At 44.3% G+C, this 18,891-nt stretch overlaps 1 protein-coding gene across 3 annotated transcripts in view; it reads right to left on the bottom strand.

Moving 5' to 3' along the window:
• LOC124018752 (carboxypeptidase M-like) overlaps positions 1–18,891 on the bottom strand; it is a 100,088-nt gene that overhangs the window by 11,207 nt on the left and 69,990 nt on the right. Inside the window, exons 5-7 of one of the 3 annotated variants that reach the window (XM_046334104.1) lie at positions 13,595–13,782; positions 6,088–6,258; positions 2,087–2,239 (exon numbers count right to left, since the gene is read on the bottom strand). In XM_046334104.1, the coding sequence (XP_046190060.1) occupies positions 2,087–2,239; positions 6,088–6,258; positions 13,595–13,782 (512 nt within the window). Of the gene's footprint in view, positions 1–2,061; positions 2,240–6,087; positions 6,259–13,594; positions 13,783–18,891 lie in introns of all 3 variants that reach the window. The other 2 variants (XM_046334106.1, XM_046334105.1) reach the window with 2 other exon arrangements.

Here is an 18,891-nt window from a genome sequence, read left to right as displayed (position 1 = left end):
GACTGACCTGGACTAGGAGTCGTCCCAGGGTAGACCGTGATGACTGACCTGGACCAGGAGTCATCCCAGGGTAGACCGTGATGACTGACCTGGACCAGGAGTCGTCCCAGGGTAGACTGTGATGACTGACCTGGACCAGGAGTCGTCCCAGGGTAGAAGACCGTGATGACTGACCCGGACCAGGAGTCATCCCAGGGTAGACCGTGATGACTGACCTGGACCAGGAGTCATCCCAGGGTAGACCGTGATGACTGACCTGGACCAGGAGTCATCCCAGGGTAGACCGTGATGACTGACCTGGACCAGGAGTCATCCCAGGGTAGACCGTGATGACTGACCTGGACCAGGAGTCATCCCAGGGTAGACCGTGATGACTGACCTGGACCAGGAGTCATCCCAGGGTAGACCGTGATGACTGACCTGGACCAGGAGTCATCCCAGGGTAGACCGTGATGACTGACCCGGACCAGGAGTCATCCCAGGGTAGACCGTGATGACTGACCTGGACCAGGAGTCGTCCCAGGGTAGACCGTGATGACTGACCCGGACCAGGAGTCGTCCCAGGGTAGACTGTGATGACTGACCCGGACCAGGAGTCATCCCAGGGTAGACTGTGATGACTGACCCGGACCAGGAGTCGTCCCAGGGTAGACTGTGATGACTGACCCGGACCAGGAGTCATCCCAGGGTAGACTGTGATGACTGACCCGGACCAGGAGTCGTCCCAGGGTAGACTGTGATGACTGACCCGGACCAGGAGTCGTCCCAGGGTAGACTGTGATGACTGACCCGGACCAGGAGTCATCCCAGGGTAGACTGTGATGACTGACCCGGACCAGGAGTCGTCCCAGGGTAGACTGTGATGACTGACCCGGACCAGGAGTCATCCCAGGGTAGACCGTGATGACTGACCCGGACCAGGAGTCATCCCAGGGTAGACCATTGTTGTGAGATCTGATCTGTAGATCTATTTTAGTCCCTGGGGGCTTGTCAGCATGTGACATAACATTGGGATTTTTTTTTTTTTACAGAATTATCTTATGCTTACATTCAATATCCACATATCTTGAATGAATCGTTTAACCTTACCGATTCTTACCTAAATGAATCATTCTACCATTGACATGATCAAGCCACCACTTGGTAGTGAAACACTGTACAGAAGTATTGATTGATTTGATTGTATTTATGACAGACAGTGTGGTACTGACCCACGACAGACAGCATGGTACTAACCCACGACAGACAGCATGGTACTAAACCACGATAGACAGCGTGGTACTGACCCACGATAGACAGTATGGTACTAACCCACGACAGACAGCATGGTACTAACCCACGACAGACAGCATGGTACTAAACCACGATAGACAGCGTGGTACTAACCCACGACAGACAGCATGGTACTAACCCACGACAGACAGCATGGTACTAAACCACGATAGACAGTGTGGTACTAACCCACGACAGACAGCATGGTACTAACCCACGATAGACAGCGTGGTACTAACCCACGATAGACAGCGTGGTACTAACCCACGATAGACAGCGTGGTACTAACCCACGATAGACAGTATGGTACTAACCCACGACAGACAGCGTGGTACTAACCCACGATAGACAGCGTGGTACTAACCCACGATAGACAGCATGGTACTAACCCACGATAGACAGCGTGGTACTAACCCACGATAGACAGCGTGGTACTAACCCACGATAGACAGCGTGGTACTAACCCACGATAGACAGTATGGTACTAACCCACGATAGACAGCGTGGTACTAACCCACGATAGACAGCATGGTACTAACCCACGACAGACAGCATGGTACTAAGCCACGATAGACAGCGTGGTACTAACCCACGATAGACAGCGTGGTACTAACCCACGATAGACAGTATGGTACTAACCCACGATAGACAGTATGGTACTAACCCACGACAGACAGCGTGGTACTAACCCACGACAGACAGCGTAGTACTGACCCACGATAGACAGTATGGTACTAACCCACGACAGACAGTATGGTACTAACCCACGATAGACAGTATGGTACTAACCCACGACAGACAGAGTGGTACTGACCCAGATGGACCTGTTGCATGTATGCCAGCAGAGCGGCCCGGTTGGCGTCCCAGAGCCCAGGCAGATCACTCTCTGGAGGGTATTTACAACAGGACAGCTCCAAGGTGATCTCTAGACACTGGCCCCACACGTAGTTATAGTCCTGCATCCCTCCTAGGAAACGGATAGAAAAACATGAACCTGAGCCAGACTAGAGCCATAATGGTGCTCGTCAGTGTAGTCTATTAGACCAGTATCCTAGGAAACGGATAGAAAAACATGAAACTGAGCCAGACTAGAGCCATAATGGTGCTCATCACTGTAGTCTATTAGACCAGTATCCTAGGAAACGGATAGAAAAACATGAAACTGAGCCAGACTGGAGCCATAATGGTGCTCATCACTGTAGTCTATTAGACCAGTATCCTAGGAAACGGATAGAAAAACATGAAACTGAGCCAGACTAGAGCCATAATGGTGCTCGTCAGTGTAGTCTATTAGACCAGTATCCTAGGAAACAGATAGAAAAACATGAAACTGAGCCAGACTAGAGCCATAATGGTGCTCGTCAGTGTAGTCTATTAGACCAGTATCCTAGGAAACGGATAGAAAAACATGAAACTGAGCCAGACTAGAGCCATAATGGTGCTCGTCAGTGTAGTCTATTAGACCAGTATCCTAGGAAACAGATAGAAAAACATGAAACTGAGCCAGACTGGAGCCATAATGGTGCTCGTCACTGTAGTCTATTAGACCAGTATCCTAGGAAACGGATAGAAAAACATGAAACTGAGCCAGACTGGAGCCATAATGGTGCTCATCACTGTAGTCTATTAGACCAGTATCCTAGGAAACAGATAGAAAAACATGAAACTGAGCCAGACTGGAGCCATAATGGTGCTCATCACTGTAGTCTATTAGACCAGTATCCTAGGAAACGGATAGAAAAACATGAAACTGAGCCAGACTGGAGCCATAATGGTGCTCGTCACTGCACCAGTCACTGTAGTCTATTTGACCAGTATCCTAGGAAACGGATAGAAAAACATGAAACTGAGCCAGACTGGAGCCATAATGGTGCTCGTCAGTGTAGTCTATTAGACCATTATCCTAGGAAACAGAAAAACATGAAACTGAGCCAGACTGGAGCCATAATGGTGCTCGTCAGTGTAGTCTATTAGACCAGTATCCTAGGAAACAGATAGAAAAACATGAAACTGAGCCAGACTGGAGCCATAATGGTGCTCGTCACTGCACCAGTCACTGTAGTCTATTAGACCAGTATCCTAGGAAACAGATAGAAAAACTTGAAACTGAGCCAGACTGGAGCCATAATGGTGCTCGTCACTGTAGTCTATTAGACCAGTATCCTAGGAAACAGATAGAAAAACATGAAACTGAGCCAGACTGGAGCCATAATGGTGCTCGTCAGTGTAGTCTATTAGACCAGTATCCTAGGAAACAGATAGAAAAACATGAACCTGAGCCAGACTGGAGCCATAATGGTGCTTGTCACTGTAGTCTATTTGACCAGTATCCTAGGAAACGGATAGAAAAACATGAAACTGAGCCAGACTGGAGCCATAATGGTGCTCGTCACTGCACCAGTCACTGTAGTCTATTAGACCAGTATCCTAGGAAACGGATAGAAAAACATGAAACTGAGCCAGACTAGAGCCATAATGGTGCTCGTCAGTGTAGTCTATTAGACCAGTATCCTAGGAAACAGATAGAAAAACATGAAACTGAGCCAGACTAGAGCCATAATGGTGCTCGTCAGTGTAGTCTATTAGACCAGTATCCTAGGAAACGGATAGAAAAACATGAAACTGAGCCAGACTAGAGCCATAATGGTGCTCGTCAGTGTAGTCTATTAGACCAGTATCCTAGGAAACAGATAGAAAAACATGAAACTGAGCCAGACTGGAGCCATAATGGTGCTCGTCACTGTAGTCTATTAGACCAGTATCCTAGGAAACGGATAGAAAAACATGAAACTGAGCGAGACTGGAGCCATAATGGTGCTCATCACTGTAGTCTATTAGACCAGTATCCTAGGAAACAGATAGAAAAACATGAAACTGAGCCAGACTGGAGCCATAATGGTGCTCATCACTGTAGTCTATTAGACCAGTATCCTAGGAAACGGATAGAAAAACATGAAACTGAGCCAGACTGGAGCCATAATGGTGCTCGTCACTGCACCAGTCACTGTAGTCTATTTGACCAGTATCCTAGGAAACGGATAGAAAAACATGAAACTGAGCCAGACTGGAGCCATAATGGTGCTCGTCAGTGTAGTCTATTAGACCATTATCCTAGGAAACAGATAGAAAAACATGAAACTGAGCCAGACTGGAGCCATAATGGTGCTCGTCAGTGTAGTCTATTAGACCAGTATCCTAGGAAACAGATAGAAAAACATGAAACTGAGCCAGACTGGAGCCATAATGGTGCTCGTCACTGCACCAGTCACTGTAGTCTATTAGACCAGTATCCTAGGAAACAGATAGAAAAACTTGAAACTGAGCCAGACTGGAGCCATAATGGTGCTCGTCACTGTAGTCTATTAGACCAGTATCCTAGGAAACAGATAGAAAAACATGAAACTGAGCCAGACTGGAGCCATAATGGTGCTCGTCAGTGTAGTCTATTAGACCAGTATCCTAGGAAACAGATAGAAAAACATGAACCTGAGCCAGACTGGAGCCATAATGGTGCTTGTCACTGTAGTCTATTTGACCAGTATCCTAGGAAACGGATAGAAAAACATGAAACTGAGCCAGACTGGAGCCATAATGGTGCTCGTCACTGCACCAGTCACTGTAGTCTATTAGACCAGTATCCTAGGAAACGGATAGAAAAACATGAAACTGAGCCAGACTGGAGCCATAATGGTGCTCGTCAGTGTAGTCTATTAGACCAGTATCCTAGGAAACGGATAGAAAAACACGAAAATGAGCCAGACTGGAGCCATAATGGTGCTCATCACTGCACCTGTCACTGTCGTCTATTAGACCAGTTTCTATAGGATGAAGGGACATAATGGCTGAACGTACATGTGCAGTTCTATATGTATTCTACACTGAGATGATGCGGAACACTCCGGAACATTTACATAAATCTCCCATAGACATCAATGATCGGATGTCTTAGCAACTCTGCTAAATCTTAACCCAATATCTCCGGGGTTGATGACAACACGGACAAGTTGACCCAGCGAAAGGTCATGTATGTACAGGCGTGGTCAAAAGTTTTGAGAATGACACAAACATTCATTTTCACAACACGACTGTACGTACACGTGACCTCTAGTATTAGTACTGTAGCGAATTTATCCCGTGGTTTGAACTTTGAACCTGGCGGGGGAAGGGGGGGGGCTAGCGACTATCAACCCAACACCCTTAACTATTACCCCAGATCTGTAAACTGATAGATTTACCGACTGACCTGGTAGAGGGTACCAGTAGTAGCCGTTGGTTTTACTGACTGACCTGGTAGAGGGTACCAGTAGTAGCCGTTGGTTTTACTGACTGACCTGGTAGAGGGTACCAGTAGTAGCCTTTGGTTTTACTGACTGACCTGGTAGAGGGTACCAGTAGTAGCCGTTGGTTTTACTGACTGACCTGGTAGAGGGTATCAGTAGTAGCCGTTGGTTTTACTGACTGACCTGGTAGAGGGTACCAGTAGTAGCCGTTGGTTTTACTGACTGACCTGGTAGAGGGTACCAGTAGTAGCCGTTGGTTTTACTGACTGACCTGGTAGAGGGTACCAGTAGTAGCCGTTGGTTTTACTGACTGACCTGGTAGAGGGTACCAGTAGTAGCCGTTGGTTTTACTGACTGACCTGGTAGAGGGTACCAGTAGTAGCCGTTGGTTTTACTGACTGACCTGGTAGAGGGTACCAGTAGTAGCCGTTGGTTTTACTGACTGACCTGGTAGAGGGTACCAGTAGTAGCCGTTGGTTTTACTGACTGACCTGGTAGAGGGTACCAGTAGTAGCCGTTGGTTTTACTGACTGACCTGGTAGAGGGTACCAGTAGTAGCCATTGGTGATGCCTTCCATAAAGTCCTTGGAGTCGTAACAGTGGTCTCCCTTGTGCATCTGGCTGTGGGTGTAGGAGTAGGTCTTAGCCAGCTGGATCAACACGTCGTTGTCGGGGGCAACACTGGATCCACTCTGCAGCTCACTACCTGTGTGACAACACAACACGTCAACCTGTTCCCTATATAGTACACTACTATAGACCAGGGCTCTATTCCCTATATAGTGCACTACTATAGACCAGAGCCCTATTCCCTATATAGTACACTACTTTAGACCAGAGCCCTATTCCCTATATAGTACACTACTATAGACCAGAGCCCTATTCCCTATGTAGTGCACTACTATAGACCAGAGCCCTATTCCCTATATAGTACACTACTATAGACCAGAGCCCTATTCCCTATATAGTACACTACTATAGACCAGAGCCCTATTCCCTATATAGTACACTACTATAGACCAGAGCCCTATTCCCTATATAGTACACTACTATAGACCAGAGCCCTATTCCCTATATAGTACACTACTATAGACCAGAGCCCTATTCCCTATATAGTACACTACTATAGACCAGAGCCCTATTCCCTATATAGTACACTACTATAGACCAGAGCCCTATTCCCTATATAGTGCACTACTATAGACCAGAGCCCTATTCCCTATATAGTACACTACTTTAGACCAGAGCCCTATTCCCTATATAGTGCACTACTTTAGACCAGAGCCCTATTCCCTATATAGTACACTACTATAGACCAGAGCCCTATTCCCTATATAGTACACTACTATAGACCAGAGCCCTATTCCCTATATAGTACACTACTATAGACCAGAGCCCTATTCCCTATATAGTACACTACTATAGACCAGAGCCCTATTCCCTATATAGTGCACTACTATAGACCAGGGCCCTATTCCCTATATAGTGTACTACTATAGACCAGAGCCCTATTCCCTATATAGTGTACTACTATAGACCAGAGCCCTATTCCCTATATAGTACACTACTATAGACCAGAGCCCTATTCCCTATATAGTACACTACTATAGACCAGAGACCTATTCCCTATATAGTACACTACTTTAGACCAGGGCCCTATTCCCTATATAGTACACTACTATAGACCAGGGCCCTATTCCCTATATAGTGCACTACTATAGACCAGAGTCCTATTCCCTATATAGTACACTACTATAGACCAGGGCCCTATTCCCTATATAGTGCACTACTTTAGACCAGGGCCCTATTCCCTATATAGTGTACTACTTTAGACCAGAGCCCTATTCCCTATATAGTACACTACTATAGACCAGGGCCCTATTCCCTATATAGTACACTACTTTAGACCAGGGCCCTATTCCCTATATAGTACACTACTTTAGACCAGGGCCCTATTCCCTATATAGTGCACTACTTTAGACCAGGGCCCTATTCCCTATATAATGCACTACTATAGACCAGAGCCCTATTCCCTATATAGTACACTACTTTAGACCAGAGCCCTATTCCCTATATAGTACACTACTTTAGACCAGGTCCCTATTCCCAATATAGTGTACTACTTTAGACCAGGGCCCTATTCCCTATATAGTGTACTACTTTAGACCAGGGCCCTATTCCCTATATAGTGTACTACTTTAGACCAGGGCCCTATTCCCTATATAGTACACTACTATAGACCAGAGCCCTATTCCCTATATAGTGTACTACTTTAGACCAGGGCCCTATTCCCTATATAGTACACTACTATAGACCAGAGCCCTATTCCCTATATAGTGTACTACTTTAGACCAGGGCCCTATTCCCTATATAGTACACTACTATAGACCAGAGCCCTATTCCCTATATAGTGTACTACTTTAGACCAGGGCCCTATTCCCTATATAGTGTACTACTTTAGACCAGGGCCCTATTCCCTATATAGTACACTACTATAGACCAGAGCCCTATTCCCTATATAGTGTACTACTTTAGACCAGGGCCCTATTCCCTATATAGTACACTACTTTAGACCAGGGCCCTATTCCCTATATAGTACACTACTATAGACCAGAGTCCTATTCCCTATATAGTACACTACTTTAGACCAGAGCCCTATTCCCTATATAGTACACTACTATAGACCAGAGCCCTATTCCCTATATAGTACACTACTTTAGACCAGAGCCCTATTCCCTATATAGTGTACTACTTTAGACCAGAGCCCTATTCCCTATATAGTGTACTACTTTAGACCAGAGCCCTATTCCCTATATAATGCACTACTATAGACCAGAGCCCTATTCCCTATATAGTACACTACTTTAGACCAGAGCCCTATTCCCTATATAGTACACTACTATAGACCAGAGCCCTATTCCCTATATAGTACACTACTTTAGACCAGAGCCCTATTCCCTATATAGTGTACTACTTTAGACCAGAGCCCTATTCCCTATATAGTGTACTACTTTAGACCAGAGCCCTATTCCCTATATAATGCACTACTATAGACCAGAGCCCTATTCCCTATATAGTACACTACTTTAGACCAGAGCCCTATTCCCTATATAGTACACTACTTTAGACCAGGGCCCTATTCCCTATATAGTACACTACTTTAGACCAGAGCCCTATTCCCTATATAGTGTACTACTTTAGACCAGAACCCTATTCCCTATATAGTACACTACTTTAGACCAGAACCCTATTCCCTATATAGTACACTACTTTAGACCAGGACCCTGGGCTATTTGGGACACAGTGGAGACACAACCAATATTGATGTGATTGACTGATTGCTTGATCTATTGATCTCTTGACAGGGACACCTGTTGTTACTCTGTAGTCATTCTAGTAGTCTCTATATTAGACACCTGTTGTTACTCTACTCTGTAGTCATTCTAGTAGTCTCTATATTAGACACCTGTTGTTACTCTGTAGTCATTCTAGTAGTCTCTATATTAGACACCTGTTGTTACTCTGTAGTCATTCTAGTAGTCTCTATATTAGACACCTGTTGTTACTCTACTCTGTAGTCATTCTAGTAGTCTCTATATTAGACACCTGTTGTTACTCTGTAGTCATTCTAGTAGTCTCTATATTAGACACCTGTTGTTACTCTGTAGTCATTCTAGTAGTCTCTATATTAGACACCTGTTGTTACTCTGTAGTCATTCTAGTAGTCTCTATATTAGACACCTGTTGTTACTCTACTCTGTAGTCATTCTAGTAGTCTCTATATTAGACACCTGTTGTTACTCTGTAGTCATTCTAGTAGTCTCTATATTAGACACCTGTTGTTACTCTGTAGTCATTCTAGTAGTCTCTATATTAGACACCTGTTGTTACTCTGTAGTCATTCTAGTAGTCTCTATATTAGACACCTGTTGTTACTCTGTAGTCAGTCTAGTAGTCTCTATATTATACACCTGTTGTTACTCTACTCTGTAGTCATTCTAGTAGTCTCTATATTAGACACCTGTTGTTACTCTACTCTGTAGTCATTCTAGTAGTCTCTATATTAGACACCCGTTGTTACTCTGTAGTCATTCTAGTAGTCTCTATATTAGACACCTGTTGTTACTCTACTCTGTAGTCATTCTAGTAGTCTCTATACTAGACACCTGTTGTTACTCTGTGGTCATTCTAGTAGTCTCTATATTAGACACCTGTTGTTACTCTACTCTGTAGTCATTCTAGTAGTCTCTATATTAGACACCTGTTGTTACTCTGTAGTCATTCTAGTAGTCTCTATATTAGACACCTGTTGTTACTCTGTAGTCATTCTAGTAGTCTCTATATTAGACACCTGTTGTTACTCTGTAGTCATTCTAGTAGTCTCTATATTAGACACCTGTTGTTACTCTACTCTGTAGTCATTCTAGTAGTCTCTATATTAGACACCTGTTGTTACTCTGTAGTCAGTCTAGTAGGCTCTATATTAGACACCTGTTGTTACTCTGTAGTCATTCTAGTAGTCTCTATATTAGACACCTGTTGTTACTCTGTAGTCATTCTAGTAGTCTCTATATTAGACACCTGTTGTTACTCTGTAGTCATTCTAGTAGTCTCTATATTAGACACCTGTTGTTACTCTGTAGTCATTCTAGTAGTCTCTATATTAGACACCTGTTGTTACTCTACTCTGTAGTCATTCTAGTAGTCTCTATATTAGACACCTGTTGTTACTCTGTAGTCAGTCTAGTAGTCTCTATATTAGACACCTGTTGTTACTCTGTAGTCATTCTAGTAGTCTCTATATTAGACACCTGTTGTTACTCTGTAGTCATTCTAGTAGTCTCTATATTAGACACCTGTTGTTACTCTACTCTGTAGTCATTCTAGTAGTCTCTATATTAGACACCTGTTGTTACTCTGTGGTCATTCTAGTAGTCTCTATATTAGACACCTGTTGTTACTCTGTGGTCATTCTAGTAGTCTCTATATTAGACACCTGTTGTTACTCTGTAGTCATTCTAGTAGTCTCTATATTAGACACCTGTTGTTACTCTGTAGTCATTCTAGTAGTCTCTATATTAGACACCTGTTGTTACTCTGTGGTCATTCTAGTAGTCTCTATATTAGACACCTGTGTTACTCTGTAGTCATTCTAGTAGTCTCTATATTAGACACCTGTTGTTACTCTGTAGTCATTCTAGTAGTCTCTATATTAGACACCTGTTGTTACTCTGTGGTCATTCTAGTAGTCTCTATATTAGACACCTGTTGTTACTCTGTGGTCATTCTAGTAGTCTCTATATTAGACACCTGTTGTTACTCTGTAGTCATTCTAGTAGTCTCTATATTAGACACCTGTTGTTACTCTGTAGTCATTCTAGTAGTCTCTATATTAGACACCTGTTGTTACTCTGTAGTCATTCTAGTAGTCTCTATATTAGACACCTGTTGTTACTCTGTAGTCATTCTAGTAGTCTCTATATTAGACACCTGTTGTTACTCTACTCTGTAGTCATTCTAGTAGTCTCTATATTAGACACCTGTTGTTACTCTGTAGTCAGTCTAGTAGTCTCTATATTAGACACCTGTTGTTACTCTGTAGTCATTCTAGTAGTCTCTATATTAGACACCTGTTGTTACTCTGTAGTCATTCTAGTAGTCTCTATATTAGACACCTGTTGTTACTCTGTAGTCATTCTAGTAGTCTCTATATTAGACACCTGTTGTTACTCTGTAGTCATTCTAGTAGTCTCTATATTAGACACCTGTTGTTACTCTACTCTGTAGTCATTCTAGTAGTCTCTATATTAGACACCTGTTGTTACTCTGTAGTCAGTCTAGTAGTCTCTATATTAGACACCTGTTGTTACTCTGTGGTCATTCTAGTAGTCTCTATATTAGACACCTGTTGTTACTCTGTAGTCATTCTAGTAGTCTCTATATTAGACACCTGTTGTTACTCTGTAGTCATTCTAGTAGTCTCTATATTAGACACCTGTTGTTACTCTGTAGTCATTCTAGTAGTCTCTATATTAGACACCTGTTGTTACTCTACTCTGTAGTCATTCTAGTAGTCTCTATATTAGACACCTGTTGTTACTCTACTCTGTAGTCATTCTAGTAGTCTCTATATTAGACACCTGTTGTTACTCTGTAGTCATTCTAGTAGTCTCTATATTAGACACCTGTTGTTACTCTACTCTGTAGTCATTCTAGTAGTCTCTATACTAGACACCTGTTGTTACTCTGTGGTCATTCTAGTAGTCTCTATATTAGACACCTGTTGTTACTCTGTAGTCAGTCTAGTAGTCTCTATATTATACACCTGTTGTTACTCTGTAGTCAGTCTAGTAGTCTCCATATTAGACACCTGTTGTTACTCTACTCTGTAGTCATTCTAGTAGTCTCTATATTAGACACCTGTTGTTACTCTGTAGTCATTCTAGTAGTCTCTATATTAGACACCTGTTGTTACTACTCTGTAGTCATTCTAGTAGTCTCTATACTAGACACCTGTTGTTACTCTACTCTGTAGTCATTCTAGTAGTCTCTATATTAGACACCTGTTGTTACTCTACTCTGTAGTCATTCTAGTAGTCTCTATACTAGACACCTGTTGTTACTCTGTAGTCATTCTAGTAGTCTCTATATTAGACACCTGTTGTTACTCTGTAGTCATTCTAGTAGTCTCTATATTAGACACCTGTTGTTACTCTGTAGTCAGTCTAGTAGTCTCTATATTAGACACCTGTTGTTACTCTGTAGTCATTCTAGTAGTCTCTATATTAGACACCTGTTGTTACTCTACTCTGTAGTCATTCTAGTAGTCTCTATATTAGACACCTGTTGTTACTCTACTCTGTAGTCATTCTAGTAGTCTCTATATTAGACACCTGTTGTTACTCTGTAGTCATTCTAGTAGTCTCTATATTAGACACCTGTTGTTACTCTACTCTGTAGTCATTCTAGTAGTCTCTATACTAGACACCTGTTGTTACTCTGTGGTCATTCTAGTAGTCTCTATATTAGACACCTGTTGTTACTCTGTAGTCAGTCTAGTAGTCTCTATATTATACACCTGTTGTTACTCTGTAGTCAGTCTAGTAGTCTCCATATTAGACACCTGTTGTTACTCTACTCTGTAGTCATTCTAGTAGTCTCTATATTAGACACCTGTTGTTACTCTGTAGTCATTCTAGTAGTCTCTATATTAGACACCTGTTGTTACTACTCTGTAGTCATTCTAGTAGTCTCTATACTAGACACCTGTTGTTACTCTACTCTGTAGTCATTCTAGTAGTCTCTATATTAGACACCTGTTGTTACTCTACTCTGTAGTCATTCTAGTAGTCTCTATACTAGACACCTGTTGTTACTCTGTAGTCATTCTAGTAGTCTCTATATTAGACACCTGTTGTTACTCTGTAGTCATTCTAGTAGTCTATATATTAGACACCTGTTGTTACTCTGTAGTCATTCTAGTAGTCTCTATATTGTTACTCTACTCTGTAGTCATTCTAGTAGTCTCTATATTGGGATATATATATATATATATATATAGATATATATATATATATATATTGGGGCGGCAGGGTATCCTAGTGGTCAGAGCGTTGGACTAGTAACCGAAAGGTTGCAAGTTCATATCCCCAAGTTCATATCCTACAAATCTGTCGTTCTGCCCCTGAACAGGCAGTTAACCCACTGTTCCTAGGCCGTCATTGAAAATAAGAATTTGTTCTTAACTGACTTTCCTAGTTAAATAAAGGTAAAATAAATGAATTGGGATCAGTCAGCCTCTCTCTCTCTCTCTGTGTGTGTGTAGTACCTCCGTTGCTGTTGTCGTAAGGGTAGCTGGCCACCACAGCCTCTCTCTCTGTGTGTGATGGTGTAAAGTACCTCCCGTTGCTGTTGTCGTAAGGGTAGCTGGCCACCACAGCCTCTCTCTCTGTGTGTGATGGTGTAAAGTACCTCCGTTGCTGTTGTCGTAAGGGTAGCTGGCCACCACAGCCTCTCTCTCTGTGTGTGATGGTGTAAAGTACCTCCGTTGCTGTTGTCGTAGGGGTAGCTGGCCACCACAGCCCCACCGTGCAGGTTGGCCGACAGGACGAAGCTCTCAGTCTTCAGCCAGTCCATAATGGCTCTCACCTCCATCTCTGTCATTCCACTCTCCTTCTTAGAGAAGGCATCTGGAAAGTTCCTGTTCAGATCGATGCCGTTCTTATTGAACCTGTCAGGGAACCATATGACAAAATACAGAATATTAAGTTCACTAGGTACCGACCAAATAAAATACCATTTTAATTTGTCACATGCGCCGAATACAACAGGTGTAGGTAGACCTTAGTGAAATGCTGAATACAACAGGTGTAGGTAGACCTTACAGTGAAATGCTGAATACAACAGGTGTAGGTAGACCTCACAGTGAAATGCTGAATACAACAGGTGTAGGTAGACCTTAGTGAAATGCTGAATACAACAGGTGTAGGTAGACCTTAGTGAAATGCTGAATACAACAGGTGTAGGTAGACCTTACAGTGAAATGCTGAATACAACAGGTGTAGGTAGACCTCACAGTGAAATGCTGAATACAACAGGTGTAGGTAGACCTTAGTGAAATGCTGAATACAACAGGTGTAGGTAGACCTTAGTGAAATGCTGAATACAACAGGTGTAGGTAGACCTTAGTGAAATGCTGAATACAACAGGTGTAGGTAGACCTTACAGTGAAATGCTGAATACAACAGGTGTAGGTAGACCTCACAGTGAAATGCTGAATACAACAGGTGTAGGTAGACCTTAGTGAAATGCTGAATACAACAGGTGTAGGTAGACCTTACAGTGAAATGCTGAATACAACAGGTGTAGTAGACCTTACAATGAAATGCTGAATACAACAGGTGTAGTAGACCTTACAATGAAATGCTGAATACAACAGGTGTAGTAGACCTTACAGTGAAATGCTGAATACAACAGGTGTAGGTAGACCTCACAGTGAAATGCTGAATACAACAGGTGTAGGTAGACCTCACAGTGAAATGCTGAATACAACAGGTGTAGGTAGACCTCACAGTGAAATGCTGAATACAACAGGTGTAGTAGACCTCACAGTGAAATGCTGAATACAACAGGTGTAGTAGACCTTACAGTGAAATGCTGAATACAACAGGTGTAGTAGACCTTACAGTGAAATGCTGAATACAACAGGTGTAGTAGACCTCACAGTGAAATGCTTCCTTACAAGCCCTTAACCAACAATGCAGTTAAGAAAATACCAACAAAAAAAGTAAGAGACAACAAATAATTAAATAGCAGCAGTAAATAACAATAGCGGGGCTTTATACAGGGGGTACCGGTACAGAGTCAATGTGGATACTATATACAGGGGGTACCGGTACAGAGTCAATGTGGATACTATATACAGGGGGTACCGGTACAGAGTCAATGTGGATACTATATACAGGGGGTACCGGTACAGAGTCAATGTGGAGGCTATATACAGGGGGTACTGGTACAGAGTCAATGTGGAGGCTTTATACAGGGGGTACCGGTACAGAGTCAATGTGGATACTATATACAGGGGGTACCGGTACAGAGTCAATGTGGAGGCTATATACAGGGGGTACTGGTACAGAGTCAGTGTGGAGGCTATATACAGGGGGTACCGGTACAGAGTCAATGTGGAGGCTATATACAGGGGGTACCGGTACAGAGTCAATGTGGAGGCTATATACAGGGGGTACCGGTACAGAGTCAATGTGGAGACTATATACAGGGGGTACCGGTACAGAGTCAATGTGGAGGCTATATACAGGGGTACCGGTACAGAGTCAATGTGGAGGCTATATACAGGGGGTACCGGTACAGAGTCAATGTGGAGGCTATATACAGGGGTACCGGTACAGAGTCAATGTGGAGGCTATATACAGGGGGTACCGGTACAGAGTCAATGTGGAGACTATATACAGGGGGTACCGGTACAGAGTCAATGTGGAGGCTTTATACAGGGGGTACCGGTACAGAGTCAATGTGGAGGCTATATACAGGGGGTACCGGTACAGAGTCAATGTGGAGGCTATATACAGGGGGTACCGGTACAGAGTCAGTGTGGAGGCTATATACAGGGGGTACCGGTACAGAGTCAATGTGGAGGCTATATACAGGGGGTACCGGTACAGAGTCAATGTGGAGGCTATATACAGGGGGTACCGGTACAGAGTCAATGTGGAGGCTATATACAGGGGGTACCGGTACAGAGTCAGTGTGGAGGCTATATACAGGGTATTACGGTACAGAGTCAATGTGGAGGCTATATACAGGGGGTACCGGTACAGAGTCAATGTGGAGGCTATATACAGGGGGTACCGGTACAGAGTCAATGTGGAGGCTATATACAGGGGGTACCGGTACAGAGTCAATGTGGAGGCTATATACAGGGGTACCGGTACAGAGTCAATGTGGAGGCTATATACAGGGGGTACCGGTACAGAGTCAATGTGGAGGCTATATACAGGGGGTACCGGTACAGAGTCAGTGTGGAGGCTATATACAGGGTATTACGGTACAGAGTCAATGTGGAGGCTATATACAGGGGTACCGGTACAGAGTCAATGTGGAGGCTATATACAGGGGGTACCGGTACAGAGTCAATGTGGAGGCTATATACAGGGGTACTGGTACAGAGTCAATGTGGAGACTATATACAGGGGGTACCGGTACAGAGTCAATGTGGAGGCTTTATACAGGGGGTACCGGTACAGAGTCAATGTGGAGGCTATATACAGGGGGTACCGGTACAGAGTCAATGTGGAGGCTATATACAGGGGGTACCGGTACAGAGTCAATGTGGAGGCTATATACAGGGGGTACCGGTACAGAGTCAATGTGGAGGCTATATACAGGGGGTACCGGTACAGAGTCAATGTGGAGACTATATACAGGGGGTACCGGTACAGAGTCAATGTGGAGACTATATACAGGGGTACCGGTACAGAGTCAATGTGGAGACTATATACAGGGGGTACCGGTACAGAGTCAATGTGGAGACTATATACAGGGGGTACCGGTACAGAGTCAATGTGGATACTATATACAGGGGGTACCGGTACAGAGTCAATGTGGAGGCTATATACAGGGGGTACCGGTACAGAGTCAATGTGGAGGCTTTATACAGGGGTACCGGTACAGAGTCAATGTGGAGGCTATATACAGGGGTACCGGTACAGAGTCAATGTGGAGGCTATATACAGGGGGTACCGGTACAGAGTCAATGTGGAGGCTTTATACAGGGGTACCGGTACAGAGTCAATGTGGAGGCTATATACAGGGGGTACCGGTACAGAGTCAATGTGGAGGCTATATACAGGGGTACCGGTACAGAGTCAATGTGGAGGCTATATACAGGGGTACCGGTACAGAGTCAATGTGGAGGCTATATACAGGGGGTACCGGTACAGAGTCAGTGTGGAGGCTATATACAGGGGGTACCGGTACAGAGTCAATGTGGAGGCTTTATACAGGGGTACCGGTACAGAGTCAATGTGGAGGCTATATACAGGGGTACCGGTACAGAGTCAATGTGGAGGCTATATACAGGGGGTACCGGTACAGAGTCAATGTGGAGGCTATATACAGGGGGTACCGGTACAGAGTCAGTGTGGAGGCTATATACAGGGGGTACCGGTACAGAGTCAATGTGGAGGCTTTATACAGGGGGTACCGGTACAGAGTCAATGTGGAGGCTATATACAGGGGGTACCGGTACAGAGTCAATGTGGAGGCTATATACAGGGGGTACCGGTACAGAGTCAATGTGGAGGCTATATACAGGGGGTACCGGTACAGAGTCAATGTGGATACTATATACAGGGGGTACCGGTACAGAGTCAATGTGGAGGCTATATACAGGGGTACCGGTACAGAGTCAATGTGGATACTATATACAGGGGGTACCGGTACAGAGTCAATGTGGAGGCTATATACAGGGGGTACCGGTACAGAGTCAATGTGGAGGCTATATACAGGGGGTACCGGTACAGAGTCAATGTGGAGGCTATATACAGGGGGTACCGGTACAGAGTCAATGTGGATACTATATACAGGGGTACCGGTACAGAGTCAATGTGGAGGCTATATACAGGGGTACCGGTACAGAGTCAATGTGGATACTATATACAGGGGGTACCGGTACAGAGTCAATGTGGAGGCTATATACAGGGGGTACCGGTACAGAGTCAATGTGGAGGCTTTATACAGGGGGTACCGGTACAGAGTCAATGTGGATACTATATACAGGGGGTACCGGTACAGAGTCAATGTGGAGGCTATATACAGGGGGTACCGGTACAGAGTCAATGTGGAGGCTATATACAGGGGTACCGGTACAGAGTCAATGTGGAGGCTTTATACAGGGGGTACCGGTACAGAGTCAATGTGGATACTATATACAGGGGGTACCGGTACAGAGTCAATGTGGAGGCTTTATACAGGGGGTACCGGTACAGAGTCAATGTGGAGGCTTTATACAGGGGGTACCGGTACAGAGTCAATGTGGAGGCTTTATACAGGGGGTACCGGTACAGAGTCAATGTGGAGGCTTTATACAGGGGGTACCGGTACAGAGTCAATGTGGAGGCTATATACAGGGGGTACCGGTACAGAGTCAATGTGGAGGCTATATACAGGGGGTACCGGTACAGAGTCAATGTGGAGGCTATATACAGGGGGTACCGGTACAGAGTCAATGTGGATACTATATACAGGGGGTACCGGTACAGAGTCAATGTGGAGGCTATATACAGGGGGTACCGGTACAGAGTCAATGTGGATACTATATACAGGGGGTACCGGTACAGAGTCAATGTGGAGGCTATATACAGGGGGTACCGGTACAGAGTCAATGTGGAGGCTATATACAGGGGTACCGGTACAGAGTCAATGTGGAGGCTTTATACAGGGGGTACCGGTACAGAGTCAATGTGGATACTATATACAGGGGGTACCGGTACAGAGTCAATGTGGAGGCTATATACAGGGGGTACCGGTACAGAGTCAATGTGGATACTATATACAGGGGTACCGGTACAGAGTCAATGTGGAGGCTATATACAGGGGGTACCGGTACAGAGTCAATGTGGAGGCTTTATACAGGGGTACCGGTACAGAGTCAATGTGGATACTATATACAGGGGGTACCGGTACAGAGTCAATGTGGAGGCTATATACAGGGGGTACCGGTACAGAGTCAATGTGGAGGCTATATACAGGGGTACCGGTACAGAGTCAATGTGGAGGCTTTATACAGGGGGTACCGGTACAGAGTCAATGTGGATACTATATA

The sequence above is a fragment of the Oncorhynchus gorbuscha genome, unplaced genomic scaffold (assembly GCF_021184085.1).
Source record: "Oncorhynchus gorbuscha isolate QuinsamMale2020 ecotype Even-year unplaced genomic scaffold, OgorEven_v1.0 Un_scaffold_576, whole genome shotgun sequence".
Lineage (NCBI taxonomy): Eukaryota > Metazoa > Chordata > Actinopteri > Salmoniformes > Salmonidae > Oncorhynchus > Oncorhynchus gorbuscha.
This window is presented reverse-complemented; position numbering and strand designations above follow the sequence as displayed.